Raw genomic sequence first — 16,348 nt, 5'->3', positions numbered from 1 at the left:
ACTAGCCTGTATATATGTAATGTATAGGGGATCACTAGCCTGTATATATGTAATGTATAGGGGATCACTAGCCTGAATATATGTAATGTATAGGGGACCCCTAGCCTGTATATATGTAATGTATAGGGGATCACTAGCCTGTATATATGTAATGTATAGGGGATCACTAGCCTGTATATATGTAATGTATAGGGGATCACTAGCCTGTATATATGTAATGTATAGGGGATCACTAGCCTGTATATATGTAATGTATAGGGGATCACTAGCCTGTATATATGTAATGTATAGGGGACCCCTAGCCTGTATATATGTAATGTATAGGGGACCCCTAGCCTGTATATATGTAATGTATAGGGGATCACTAGCCTGTATATATGTAATGTATAGGGGACCCCTAGCCTGTATATATGTAATGTATAGGGGACCACTAGCCTGTATATATGTAATGTATAGGGGATCCCTAGCCTGTATATATGTAATGTATAGGGGACCCCTAGCCTGTATATATGTAATGTATAGGTGATCACTAGCCTGTATATATGTAATGTATAGGGGACCCCTAGCCTGTATATATGTAATGTATAGGGGACCCCTAGCCTGTATATATGTAATGTATAGGTGATCCCTAGCCTGTATATATGTAATGTATAGGGGACCCCTAGCCTGTATATATGTAATGTATAGGGGACCCCTAGCCTGTATATATGTAATGTATAGGGGATCACTAGCCTGTATATATGTAATATATAGGGGATCACTAGCCTGTATATATGTAATGTATAGGGGATCACTAGCCTGTATATATGTAATGTATAGGGTATCACTAGCCTGTATATATGTAATGTATAGGGGACCCCTAGCCTGTATATATGTAATGTATAGGGGATCACTAGCCTGTATATATGTAATGTATAGGGGACCCCTAGCCTGTATATATATAATGTATAGGGGATCACTAGCCTGTATATATGTAATGTATAGGGGATCACTAGCCTGTATATATGTAATGTATAGGGGATCACTAGCCTGTATATATGTAATGTATAGGTGATCACTAGCCTGTATATATGTAATGTATAGGGGATCACTAGCCTGTATATATGTAATGTATAGGGGATCCCTAGCCTGTATATATGTAATGTATAGGGGATCACTAGCCTGTATATATGTAATGTATAGGGGATCCCTAGCCTGTATATATGTAATGTATAGGGGATCACTAGCCTGTATATATGTAATGTATAGGGGATCCCTAGCCTGTATATATGTAATGTATAGGGGATCACTAGCCTGTATATATGTAATGTATAGGTGATCCCTAGCCTGTATATATGTAATGTATAGGGGACCCCTAGCCTGTATATATGTAATGTATAGGGGATCACTAACCTGTATATATGTAATGTATAGGTGATCACTAGCCTGTATATATGTAATGTATAGGGGATCACTAGCCTGTATATATGTAATGTATAGGGGATCACTAGCCTGTATATATGTAATGTATATGGGATCACTAGCCTGTATATATGTAATGTATAGGGGATCACTAGCCTGTATATATGAAATGTATAGGGGATCACTAGCCTGTATATATGTAATGTATAGGGGACCCCTAGCCTGTATATATGTAATGTATAGGGGATCACTAGCCTGTATATATGTAATGTATAGGGGATCACTAGCCTGTATATATGTAATGTATAGGGGATCACTAGCCTGTATATATGTAATGTATAGGGGACCCCTAGCCTGTATATATGTAATGTATAGGGGACCCCTAGCCTGTATATATGTAATGTATAGGGGATCACTAGCCTGTATATATGTAATGTATAGGGGACCCCTAGCCTGTATATATGTAATGTATTGGGGATCACTAGCCTGTATATATGTAATGTATAGGGGACCACTAGCCTGTATATATGTAATGTATAGGGGACCCCTAGCCTGTATATATGTAATATATAGGGGATCACTAGCCTGTATATATGTAATGTATAGGGGATCACTAGCCTGTATATATGTAATGTATATGGGATCACTAGCCTGTATATATGTAATGTATAGGGGACCACTAGCCTGTATATATGTAATGTATAGGGGATCACTAGCCTGTATATATGTAATGTATAGGGGATCACTAGCCTGTATATATGTAATGTATAGGGGATCACTAGCCTGTATATATGTAATGTATATGGGATCACTAGCCTGTATATATGTAATGTATATGGGATCACTAGCCTGTATATATGTAATGTATAGGGGATCACTAGCCTGTATATATGTAATGTATAGGGGATCACTAGCCTGTATATATGTAATGTATAGGGGACCCCTAGCCTGTATATATGCAAGAAGATATCCTTTGTCCAGGAGGGGGACAACGACTAAAGTTAGGTATTCATTAGGACTGGTTAAGGTTTGTGATAGGGTTAAAGTAGGTAACGGTTAAGGTTTGGGATAGGGTTAAAGTAGGTAATGGTTAAGGTTTGGGATAGGGTTAAAGTAGGTAATGGTTAAGGTTTGTGATAGGGTTAAAGTAGGTAATGGTTAAGGTTTGGGATAGGGTTAAAGTAGGTAACGGTTAAGGTTTGTGATAGGGTTAAAGTAGGTAATGGTTAAGGTTTGGGATAGGGTTAAAGTAGGTAATGGTTAAGGTTTGGGATAGGGTTAAAGTAGGTAACGGTTAAGGTTTGTGATAGGGTTAAAGTAGGTAATGGTTAAGGTTTGGGATAGGGTTAAAGTAGGTAATGGTTAAGGTTTGTGATAGGGTTAAAGTAGGTAATGGTTAAGGTTAGGGATAGGGTTAAAGTGGGTAATGGTTAAGGTTTGTGATAGGGTTAAAGTAGGTAATGGTTAAGGTTTGGGATAGGGTTAAAGTGGGTAATGGTTAAGGTTTGGGATAGGGTTAAAGTAGGTAATGGTTAAGGTTTGGGATAGGGTTAAAGTAGGTAACGGTTAAGGTTTGTGATAGGGTTAAAGTAGGTAACGGTTAAGGTTTGGGATAGGGTTAAAGTAGGTAACGGTTAAGGTTTGTGATAGGGTTAAAGTAGGTAACGGTTAAGGTTTGTGATAGGGTTAAAGTGGGTAATGGTTAAGGTTTGTGATAGGGTTAAAGTAGGTAACGGTTAAGGTTTGTGATAGGGTTAAAGGAGGTAACGGTTAAGGTTTGTGATAGGGTTAAAGTAGGTAATGGTTAAGGTTTGGGATAGGGTTAAAGTAGGTAACGGTTAAGGTTTGGGATAGGGTTAAAGTAGGTAATGGTTAAGGTTTGTGATAGGGTTAAAGTAGGTAATGGTTAAGGTTTGGGATACGGTTAAAGTAGGTAACGGTTAACGTTTGGGATAGGGTTAAAGTGGGTAATGGCTAAGGTTAGGGATAGGGTTAAAGTAGGTAATGGTTAAGGTTTGTGATAGGGTTAAAGTAGGTAATGGTTAAGGTTTGTGATAGGGTTAAAGTAGGTAATGGTTAAGGTTTGGGATAGGGTTAAAGTGGGTAATGGCTAAGGTTAGGGATAGGGTTAAAGTAGGTAACGGTTAAGGTTTGGGATAGGGTTAAAGTGGGTAACGGTTAAGGTTTGTGATAGGGTTAAAGTAGGTAACGGTTAAGGTTTGGGATAGGGTTAAAGTGGGTAATGGCTAAGGTTAGGGATAGGGTTAAAGTGGGTAATGGCTAAGGTTAGGGATAGGGTTAAAGTGGGTAATGGTTAAGGTTAGGGATAGGGTTAAAGTAGGTAACGGTTAAGGTTTGGGATAGGGTTAAAGTGGGTAATGGCTAAGGTTAGGGATAGGGTTAAAGTAGGTAACGGTTAAGGTTTGTGATAGGGTTAAAGTAGGTAATGGTTAAGGTTTGGGATAGGGTTAAAGTAGGTAACGGTTAAGGTTTGGGATAGGGTTAAAGTGGGTAATGGCTAAGGTTAGGGATAGGGTTAAAGTAGGTAATGGCTAAGGTTAGGGATAGGGTTAAAGTGGGTAATGGTTAAGGTTAGGGATAGGGTTAAAGTAGGTAACGGTTAAGGTTTGGGATAGGGTTAAAGTGGGTAATGGCTAAGGTTTGTGATAGGGTTAAAGTAGGTAACGGTTAAGGTTTGTGATAGGGTTAAAGTAGGTAATGGTTAAGGTTTGGGATAGGGTTAAAGTAGGTAACGGTTAAGGTTTGGGATAGGGTTAAAGTGGGTAATGGCTAAGGTTTGGGATAGGGTTAAAGTGGGTAATGGCTAAGGTTAGGGATAGGGTTAAAGTAGGTAATGGCTAAGGTTAGGGATAGGGTTAAAGTAGGTAACAGTTAAGGTTTGTGATAGGGTTAAAGTAGGTAATGTCTAAGGTTAGGGATAGGGTTAAAGTGGGTAATGGCTAAGGTTAGGGATAGGGTTGAAGTAGGTAATGGCTAAGGTTAGGGATAGGGTTAAAGTGGGTAATGGCTAAGGTTAGGGATAGGGTTAAAGTGGGTAATGGCTAAGGTTAGGGATAGGGTTAAAGTAGGTAATGGCTAAGGTTAGGGATAGGGTTAAAGTAGGTAATGGCTAAGGTTAGGGATAGGGTTAAAGTGGGTAACGGTTAAGGTTTGGGATAGGGTTAAAGTAGGTAACGGTTAAGGTTTAGGATAGGGTTAAAGTAGGTAATGGCTAAGGTTAGGGATAGGGTTAAAGTAGGTAACGGTTAAGGTTTGGGATAGGGTTAAAGTGGGTAATGGTTAAGGTTAGGGATAGGGTTAAAGTGGGTAATGGTTAAGGTTTGTGATAGGGTTAAAGTAGGTAACGGTTAAGGTTTGGGATAGGGTTAAAGTAGGTAACGGTTAAGGTTTGGGATAGGGTTAAAGTGGGTAATGGCTAAGGTTAGGGATAGGGTTAAAGTAGGTAATGGCTAAGGTTTGGGATAGGGTTAAAGTAGGTAACGGTTAAGGTTTGGGATAGGGTTAAAGTGGGTAATGGTTAAGGTTAGGGATAGGGTTAAAGTAGGTAACGGTTAAGGTTTGTGATAGGGTTAAAGTAGGTAATGGTTAAGGTTTGGGATAGGGTTAAAGTAGGTAACGGTTAAGGTTAGGGATAGGGTCAAAGGGTCAGGGCTCACAACTGAGACCAGAACACTCGCATTTGCGACCCTTTTACTTGGCTGTGCGACACCAATTCATTATTGGTCGCTAGAGTGCTAGTTCATTTTTTTTAGCAGGTCACATTTGTTTTCGTTCACAATTAGTTTATTTTTTTAAATCAAGATGTATTTAAATAACTATGCAACAATGGGTATGTAAATCAGGTATTAAAAAAGCTTGATCCAAAGTTTTGGTTGAATCTTGGCGATTTGCAATTCAGTCATCATGCGCTGTTTGAATTAACATCTAAAGGCTTTCCCAAAAAACCTTCCCAGGTAAATGTTGACTCCAAAGTAGGCCTTCCTGGGGCGGCAGGTAGTCTATTGGTTAGAGTGTTGGGCCAGTAACCGCAAGGTTGCTAGACCGTGTCCCCGAAGCTGACAAGGTAAAAATCTGTCGTTCTGCCCCTGAACAAGGCAATTAACCCACTGTTCCTAGGCTGTCATTGTAAATAAGAATTTGATCTTAACTGACTTGCCTGGTAAAATAAATACCTGGCAAGATGATATCATGATGATTTGTACCAATCAATCGCGAGGCATTTGTTTTGCAAATGCCTACACTGTACATGACAAAAATACAGCACAAAAACACCACTAGCCAAACACAACGGTCTCCTACTAGGTATGCAATTAAAGGGCAAATACACCCTCCAATATTTTTTTTGCGGGGGATTGTTCCCAGACCTCAAAAGTGGTCTCCTGATGTGTTTTAAGCATAGAACTTCCAGAGTGAAAACCTGAAAAAAATTGTAAAACTCAGAAACCGGGATTTAAAATTTTTTTTTATATCGGGCAAGTAACTTTCAGTTGGCATTGGCTCGGTGAGCCACTTAATAATTTACCTGAATGTCAAGCCCTGTAAGGGCTAATTTATATGATGGCACCTGCTGTAACATCTGCTAATCTGTGTATGAAACCAATAAACTTTGATTTGATTTGTTGCATACAGTACATCTCTGTCAATACATATTTTTAAACTTACTGTTAAGTAAAATCCCAATAGTCATTGTCATAGTAGTACATTCAAGTATATATATATATATATATATATATATATATATATATATATATATATATATATATATATATATATTCAGTTCTCCTATTATGTAGGAGACAAATCTATGGGTCTACCAAACGTTTAAGTGACTATCAATTAAGAGCAGTCAGATTAAGTAATAGTAAAATGTATTTTAACAAGAGAAGAGTATCAAAAGCAATTTATTTCTGTATTGCAATGTAAAACATTTATTTCTAGATAAAACAATGATTAGGTTTGGTGAAAAAGTGACTGTATGATTTGGTGTGTTGTACTTTGTCAATTGACAATGTGCTTAGAGTTTTGAAACAAGTGCCGTTTTGTTGATCTGCTTGTAATTCTGTAATAAAAGTTGTGAAAATTAACCACATACTTGTGGGGAAAAACTATCAATGAGCTACACTGAAGGTTATTGGAGGGAGGGAGAGAGAGGAGAAAGAGAAAGAGAGAGAGAGTGAAAGAGAGAGAGAGAGTCAGAGACAGACAGAGAGAGAGAGATAGAGACAGAGACAGAGAGAGAGCAAGACAGAGACAGACAGAGAGAGAGACAGAGACAGAGTGCTACTACTTCTGATGTCTCATATTAAGTGAAGCTATACAGCAAATTAGCATCAATTACAGTTCAGTGTGACTGCTTTAGACTACTAATGGGATATAACCCTCTTAACATATTTAAGACTCAGATATGATGCCACAATCCCACTTTATTGCGTTTCCCTGATATCTAAGCAGACCACTGAGAAAACCTCAAAGACTGATTCAAAATACCATAATTATGTTACAAACCCCACGAGAAAACTTGCCTGTATGCCTCGGGCCCCGACGGTATTGCAGGGCGCGTTCTCAGAGCATGTGCCGACCAGGCTGCAGGCATATTCACGGTAATTTTCAACCTCTCTTTGTCCCAATCTGTAAATCCCACATGTTTTAAGATTTGTATTTGTATTTATTAGGATCCCCATTAGTTCTTGCCAAGGCAGCAGCTACTCTTCCTGGGTTCCTTACATCACACATACAAAGATGACCACAATCATTCCTGTTCCTAAGAACTCATTGACTACCGCCCTCATTTCTGTAATTATGAAGAGCTTTGAGAGGCTGGTTATGGCACACATTAACTCCACCATCCCAGCCACACTAGACCCACTCCAATTTGCGTACCGCCCCAACAGATCCATTGACGACGCAATCTCAATTGCTCTCCACTCTGCCCTCACCCACCTAGATAAGAGGATTACCTATTTGAGAAGGCTGTTCATTGACTACAGCTCATTGTCCCCTCCAAGCTCGTCACCAAGCTTAGGACTCTCGTTTGAACAACTCCCTCTGCAACTTGATCCTGGACTTCCTGATGGGCCGACCCCAGGTGGTGAGGGTAGGCAACGTCATCTCCACCACGCTGACCCTCAACACGGGGGGCCCCAGAGGGGTGTGTGCTTAGTCCCCTCCTGTGTTCCCTGTTCGCGCACGACACCAACACCATCATCAACTTCGCTGATGACATGACGGTGGTAGTCCTGATCACCGGCGACGATGAGTCAGCCGACAGGGAGGAGGTCAGTGACCTGGCAGTGTGGTGCCGAAGCAACAACCTCTCTCTCAACGTCAGTAAGATCAATGAGCTGATCATGTACTACAGGAAATGGGGGGAGAGATCACGCCGCCCCATGCACATCGACAGGGCGACAGTGGAGCAGGTTCAAGAGTCCAACCAGGAAAATCATTAAAGACTCCAACCACCCAAGTCATAGATTATTCTCTCTGCTTCCGCACGGCAAGAGGTACCGGTGCATCAAGTCTGACACCAACAGGATCTTCAACAGCTTCTATCCCCAAGCAATACGACTAATAAATAGCTAACAAAATAGCTACACAGACTATCTGAGTTAACCTTGTATCTTTATTGACCTTTTATTTCAATTTTTGCACTGTCTGTATGCACACTCACAGGGCTCTACACATTCACAGGGCCCAACACACTCACAGGACCCTACAAACTCACAGGGCCCTACACATTCACAGGGCCCAACACACTCACAGGGCCCTACACATTCACAGGGCCCAACACACTCACAGGGCCCTACACATTCACAGGGCCCTACAAACTCACAGGGCCCTACACACTCACAGGGCCCTACACACTCACAGGGCCCTACACATTCACAGGGCCCTACACACTCACAGTGCCCTACACATTCACAGGGCCCTACACATTCACAGGGCCCTACAAACTCACAGGACCCTACAAACTCACAGTGCCCTACACACTCACACACACTGTCATTCCAACACACACACACGTCACTCCAACACACAGATACCCACTTACATACATTTATACTGACTCTACACACACCCACTCACATACATTTATACTGACTCTACACACACACACTCACATACAAGCTGCTGCTACTCTGTTTATGTTATATCCTGATGCCTATCTTATATCCTGATCACCAGTATCCCTGCACATTGTTAATATGGTACTGGAACTGACCCTGTATATAGTATGGTATTAACTGACCCTGTATATGGTATGGTATTAACTGACCCTGTATATAGTATGGTATTAACTGACCCTGTATATAATATGGTATTAACTGACCCTGTAAATAGTATGGTATTAACTGACCCTGTATATGGTATGGTATTAACTGACCCTGTATATCGTACGGTATTAACTGACCCTGTATATAATATGGTATTAACTGACCCTGTATATAGTATGGTATTAACTGACCCTGTAAATAGTATGGTATTAACTGACCCTGTATATAATATGGTATTAACTGACCCTGTACATAGTATGGTACTGGAACTGACCCTGTACATAGTATGGTATTAACTGACCCTGTATATGGTATGGCATTGAACTGACCCTGTATATAATATGGTATTAACTGACCCTGTAAATAGTATGGTATTAACTGACCCTGTATATAGTATGGCATTAACTGACCCTGTATATAGTATGGTATTGAACTGACCCTGTATATAGTGTGGTATTAACTGACCCTGTATATGGTATGGTATTAACTGACCCTGTATATAGTATGGCATTGAACTGACACTGTAAATAGTATGGTATTAACTGACCCTGTATATGGTATGGTATTAACTGACCCTGTATATAGTATGGTATTAACTGACCCTGTATATAGTATGGCATTGAACTGACCCTGTATATAATATGGTATTAACTGACCCTGTACATAGTATGGTATTAACTGACCCTGTAAATAGTACGGTATTGAACTGGCCCTGTATATAGTATGGTACTGGAACTGACCCTGTATATAGTATGGTACTGGAACTGACCCTGTATATAGTATGGTATTAACTGACCCTGTATATAATATGGTTTTAACTGACCCTGTATATCGTACGGTATTAACTGACCCTGTATATAATATGGTATTAACTGACCCTGTATATAGTATGGTATTAACTGACCCTGTAAATAGTATGGTATTAACTGACCCTGTATATAATATGGTATTAACTGACCCTGTACATAGTATGGTACTGGAACTGACCCTGTATATAGTATGGTATTAACTGACCCTGTATATAATATGGTATTAACTGACCCTGTACATAGTATGGTATTAACTGACCCTGTATATAATATGCTATTAACTGACCCTGTACATAGTATGGTACTGGAACTGACCCTGTATATAGTATGGTATTAACTGACCCTGTATATAGTATGGTATTAACTGACCCTGTATATAATATGGTATTAACTGACCCTGTATATAGTATGGTATTAACTGACCCTGTAAATAGTATGGTATTAACTGACCCTGTATACAATATGGTATTAACTGACCCTGTAAATAGTACGGTATTGAACTGACCCTGTATATCGTATGGTATTAACTGACCCTGTATATCGTATGGTATTAACTGACCCTGTATATAGTATGGTATTAACTGACCCTGTATATGGTATGGTATTAACTGACCCTGTATATAGTATGTTATTAACTGACCCTGTATATAGTATGGTATTAACTGACCCTGTATATAGTATGGTACTAACTGACCCTGTATATAGTATGGTATTACCTGACCCTGTATATCGTATGGTATTAACTGACCCTGTATATCGTATGGTATTAACTGACCCTGTATATCGTATGGTATTAACTGACCCTGTATATAATATGGTATTAACTGACCCTGTATATAGTACGGTATTGAACTGACCCTGTATATCGTATGGTATTAACTGACCCTGTATATAGTATGGTATTAACTGACCCTGTATATAGTATGGTATTAACTGACCCTGTAAATAGTACGGTATTGAACTGACCCTGTATATCGTATGGTATTAACTGACCCTGTATATAGTATGGTATTAACTGACCCTGTAAATAGTACGGTATTGAACTGACCCTGTATATCGTATGGTATTAACTGACCCTGTATATAGTATGGTATTAACTGACCCTGTATATCGTATGGTATTAACTGACCCTGTATATAGTATGGTATTAACTGACCCTGTATATAGTATGGCATTAGCTGACCCTGTATATCGTATGGTATTAACTGACCCTGTATATAATATGCTATTAACTATGTAGGTAATATGGTCCCATAGGGCTCAGGTCTAAAGTAGTGCACTATGTAGGGAATAGGGTGCCATTTAGGAAGCAGCTTTTATGTCTTTATGGTAAAGCGTTAAGACTTCAATGTGATTCACCAAGATAATATCGCTTATAGAGACGATCCATTGACCACAACCTAACCATCCCACACTGACTGGACAAAGACATTTGTTCAATAGTCCTCCTCTATTGCAATTTTTCTATATGGAATCTACAGCATTTTTCTATATGGAATCTACAGCAGTTTTCTATATGGAATCTACAGCAGTTTTCTATATGGAATCTACAGCAGTTTTCTATATGGAATCTGTCTATAACCAGTTGCTCTACATACATTAATTGACCAAACATTAGGAACACCTGCTCTTTCCATGACATAGACTGAGCAGGTGAATCCAGTTGAAAGCTATGATCCCTTATTGAATCCACTTCAATCAGTGTAGATGAAGGGGTGGAGACAGGTTAAAGAAGGATTTCTAAGCCTTGAGACAATTGAGACATGGATTGTGTGTATGTGTGCCACTCAGAGGGTGAATGAGCAAGACAAAAGATTTTAGTGCCTTTGAACAGAGTATGGTAGTAGGTACCAGGCATACCAGTTTATGTAAAGAACTACAACAGTTTCCCTGCTAGGGTTTCCCTGTGAATCAAGAATGACCTACCACCCAAAGGACATCCAGTCAACTTGACAAAACTGTGGGAAGCATTGGAGTCAACATGGACCAGCATCCATGTGGAACGCTTTCAACACCTTGTAGAGTCCATGCCCACGACGAATTAAGGCTGTTCTGAGGGCAAAAAGGGGGTGCAACTCAATATTAGGAAGATGTTCCTAATGTTTTGTACACTCAGTTTGTTACAGTACGTATTATCATGCTCATCAACATCTGCAGAGTTTGTGATCATGACAAAAAGGAACATTTACATTAGAAGTCGAATCGCTGGAAATAAGAATTTAGGTTATCCTTTGAATTATGTTGTCACCACAGCACAATTCACAAATTGTCCTGTACATACAGTTCACACAACATTACAGCACATACAACAGGAAGCAGCAGCACAGAATCAAGTGAAAGAATGGCATCAAGGGTCTCTTCACACCTTTCAAAAGGAATTCCTAACTCTATTTACAACTATTCATCGTTGTACAGAGGCCTAACAATACCATACAGTGCGTTGTAAATGCCTTGGAACAATTTACGTTTAGCGACATTGACACCTTGAAAACAACAATTTTTCATTCAACATCATGTGTAATGTCTTCCATATGACGGGAAATCAAGTCTAAGTGCATTTTTCCACCTTGACTTTTTCAATCATAGATTTTCCTTTTATCAAGTGTCAAGTCTCCCACTCTCTCCTCTCTCTCCCTCTCCTCCCTTCCTCTCTATCAATTCAATTAAATTCATGAGGCTTTATTGGCAGGGGAACATATGTTTACATTGCCAAAGCAAGTGAAATGGATGAACAAAAGTGAAATAAACAATAAAAAGTGAACAGTAAATATTACACTCAAACAAGTTCCAAAAGAATAAAGACATTTCAAATGTCATATCTCTATATACAGTTTTGTAATGATGTGCAAATAGGTAAAGTAAAGAAGATAAAATAAATAAACAAATATTTGTTCTTCACTGGTTGCCCTTTTCTTGTGGCAACAGGTCACAAATATTGTTGCTGTGATTGCACACTGTGGTGTTTCACCCAGTAGATATGGGAGTTTATCAAAATTTGATTTGTTTTCAAATTCTTTATGGGTCTGTGTAATCTGAGGGAAATATGTGTCTCTAATATGGTCATACATTTGGCAGGAGGTTAGGAAGTGCAGCTCAGTTTCCACCTCATTTTGTGGGCAGTGTGCACATAGCCTGTCTTCTCTTGAGAGCCAAGTCTGCCTTTGGCAGCCTTTCTCAATAGCAAGGCTATGCTCACTGAGTCTGTACACAGTCAAAGATTTCCAAAATTCTGGGTCAGTCACAGTGATCAGGTGTGTACTCTATGTTTAGGGCCAAAGAGCATTCTAGTTTGCTCTGTTTTTTTTGTTAATTCTTTCCAATGTGTCAAGTAATTATTTTTTTGTTTCCTCATGATTTGGTTGGGTCTAATTGAGTTACTGTCCTTGGACTCTGTGGGGTCTGTTTGTGTTTGTGAACAGAGCCACAGAACCAGCTTGCTTAGGGCACTCTTCTCCAGGTTAATCTCTCTGTAGGTGATGGCTTTGTTATGGAAGGTCCAGGGAATCGCTTCCTTTTAGGTGGTTGTAGAATTTAACTTCACTAGGGTAGGGGCACTATTTTCACCTCCGGATGAAAAGCATGCCCAAAGTAAACTGCCTGCTACTCAGGCCCAGAAGCTAGGATATGCATATAATTGGTAGATTTGGATAGAAAACACTCTAAAGTTTCCAAACTGTTAACATAATGTCTGTGAGTATAACAGAACTGATATGGCAGGCAAAAACCTGAGAAAAATCCATCCAGGAAGTGGGATTATTTTTATTTTGAAGTTTTCTATTGAATGCCATTACAGTATCCATTGATTTAGGACTGAAATTGCACTTCCTATGGCTTCCACTAGATGTCACAGTCTTTAGACATTGTTTTAGGCTTGTATTCTGAAAAATGAGGGAGTAAGACCACTTTGAATGAGTGGACCAGTGTTCCTGAGGGTTTTCATGCGCACGACCCTAGAGCACGCCTTTGTTGTTTTCTTTTTATATTGCCGAAGCTTTTGTACTTTATCGAACAAACATTTATTGAGTAAATGGGAGTCTTGTGAGTGTAATCATTGTCGTGGAAAATTGCAAGATTATGTTATAATGCTTGTATTGTATTATAATGGTTGTTTTATTCGACAGAATAGAGTATTCTGTTAACTATTGTGTGTGTGTGTGTTTTACTGAGGATGGGCCTCTATGAGATAGCACTGACAGAGGAGATTTACGATGTCTTTGGGTGATAATACCTAAAGAGCATTCCAGAATAACATGAGTGTCACGGCTGTGATAAGGAGCGGACCAAAGCGCAGTGTTTTCGTAGTTCCACATCTTTATTTAATAGTGAAACGTGATGCAATACATAAATACTTAAACTAACCAGAAAACAACAAACCGTGACGCAGAGAGGGAAAAAACACACTTACTCAAAATATAATCACCCACAAGGACAGGTGGGACAAACATCAACTTAAGTATGGCCTCCAATTAGAGACAACGACAACCAGCTTCCTCTAATTGGAGGTCATTCCAAACAACAACCCACATAGAAATACAACAACTAGAACCTGAACATAGACATACAAAAACAGATCAACACCCCCTGTCACGCCCTGACCACTCTACCATAGAAAATAACAACTTACTATGGTCAGGACGTGAAAATGAGGTCATGTTTTTGTGCTATGAAGTACCAGGAATGAGATTAGAACCTCGTCTTAGGGACCAAACTGAACGATAATGTATAGCGAATGCTATCTGGCTATGGGATACTCCTCTCTCAAGTAAAAGTCTTTCTTTGTGAACTGTTCCTAAGATCTGTGGTTCGTCATGTAGGTTGAGAGGGGTGTATCTTGGCTATAAAAGATCTTTGTACTTTTGTGTTGTCACTTTCAATGGCGCATCATTGAAAGTCAAGTGCTATTGCAAAGCTCTTATTATTAAAGATGTAGTTTAAGTATAACTCTGACTGGTGTGTGAAGTTTGTAACTCTCCTCATTTGGTAATGCAGAAATTAGCCACCACACCATACGAAGATCATCAAAGGTAAGTGATTCATTTTATCACTATTTCTGACTTGTGTAACTCCTCTACTTGACTGGTAATGATTTGTCTGCTGGGCGCTATCCTCAGATAATCGCATGGTATGCTTTCGCTGTAAAGCCTTTTTGAAATCTGACACCATGGTTGGATTAACAAGAAGTTAATCTTTAAACCGATGTATAACACTTAAATGATTTATTAATTTTTCTAATGAGTATTTCTGTTTTTGAATTTGGCGCTCTGCAATTTCACTGGATGTTGGCCAAGTGGGACGGTAGTGTCCCACACCCCCTAGAGAGGTTAACGACTCTTTTCTGGATTTTGATAATTAGTGGGTATCGGCTTAATTCTGCTCTGCAACCATTATTTGGTGTTCTACGTTGTACACGGAGGACATTTTTGCAGAATTCTGCATGCAGAGTCTCAATTTGGTGGTTGTCCCATTTTGTGAATTCTTGGTTGGTGAGCGGACCCCAGACCTCACAACCATAAAGGACAATGGGTTCTATAACTGATTCAAGTATTTTTAGCCAGATCCTAATTGGTATGTCAAATTTTATGTTCCTTTTGTCTCTCAGATCGTTCACAGCTTTGTGGAAGTCACCTGTGGCACTGATGTTTAGGCCGAGGTATGTATCGTTTTTTGTGTGCTCTAGTGTAACGGTGTCTAGATGGAATTTGTATTCGTGGTCCTGGCAACTGGACCTTTTTTGGAACACCATTATTTTTGTCTTACCGAGATTTACTGTCAAGGCCAGGTCTGACAGAATCTGTGTTCAGAAGATCTAGGTGTTGCTGTAGGACCTCCTTGGTTGGGGACAGAAACACCAGATCATTAGCAAACAGTAGACATTTGATTTCAGATTCTAGTAGGATTCTAGACTGTTCTAGTGCCCTCACCAATTCGTTGTATTATATGTTGAAGAGGGTGGGGCTCTAGCTGCATCCCTGTCTCACTCCACGCCCCTGTGGAAAGAAACTTCTGTTTTTTGCCAATTTTAACCCTACACTTGTTGTTTGTGTACATGTTTTTCCCCCAACACCACTTTCCATCAATTTGTATAGCAGACCCTCATGCCAAATTGAGTCGAAAGCTTTTTTGAAATCAACAAAGCATGAGAAGACTTTGCCTTTGTTTGGTTTGTTTGTTTGTCAATTAGGGTGTGCAGGGTGAATACGTGGTCGGTCGCACGGTAATTTGGTAAAAAGCCAATTTGACATTTGCTCAGTACATTGTTTTCGCTGAGGAAATGTACGAGTCGGCTGAAAATAATAATGCAGAGGATTTTTTCTCTCTCTCGCTCTCTCTCTCTTTCATCTCCACTCACCTCCTGATTTATCTCTCTCTCCTCTTACCTCCTCTTCTTTCTCTTTGATCTCATTTACATCTCTCTTTCATTCTCTCTGTAAACCATCACAGCAACACAGCAATGCAGCAGAGCCAACCAAAAGCCGTTGATGAACCCACACACTCTACTCCACAACATGGCTTGGCCTAGTTCAGAGACATACTAACGTGTGTGTGTCGTACGGTGAATACGTGGTCTGTCGTATGGTCATTTGTTTAAAAGCAAATTCAACATTTGCTCAGTAAATTGTTTTTCTCTCTCAATTCCCTCTCTCTCACCCCCACTCACTCTCCCCCCTCCTCCCTATTTCTCTCCGGCCCCATCTCTCTCCCCCCTCCCTCCCCTCTCACTCTCACCCCCCCATCCACCCTTTCTCTCACCTGCCTCATCTCTCTCCCCTCCCTCCCTTCCTCCCTCTCTATCTCTCCTCTGGGACAAAGCCATACTGTCTGATTGAGCTCAAGTCTTCCTTTCTG

General features: G+C 39.8%; 1 protein-coding gene across 3 annotated transcripts in view; it reads right to left on the bottom strand.

Moving 5' to 3' along the window:
• asic1b (acid-sensing (proton-gated) ion channel 1b) overlaps nucleotides 1-16,348 on the bottom strand; it is a 387,844-nt gene that overhangs the window by 172,805 nt on the left and 198,691 nt on the right. The window contains exon 1 of one of the 3 annotated variants that reach the window (XM_082967311.1): nucleotides 6,945-7,232. The exons of the other annotated variants lie outside the window; for them this stretch is intronic. Within the exon in view, the coding sequence (XP_082823437.1) occupies nucleotides 6,945-7,103 (159 nt within the window). The 5' untranslated portion in view covers nucleotides 7,104-7,232. Of the gene's footprint in view, nucleotides 1-6,944; nucleotides 7,233-16,348 lie in introns of those variants that run through there. 3 annotated transcript variants of the gene reach the window in all.

Source organism: Salmo salar, chromosome 22 (genome assembly GCF_965601325.2).
Source record: "Salmo salar chromosome 22, fSalSal1, whole genome shotgun sequence".
In the NCBI taxonomy this organism is placed as follows: Eukaryota; Metazoa; Chordata; class Actinopteri; order Salmoniformes; family Salmonidae; genus Salmo; species Salmo salar.
Note: the sequence above shows the minus strand (reverse complement) of the source record. Positions and strands in the feature narration are given on the sequence as shown.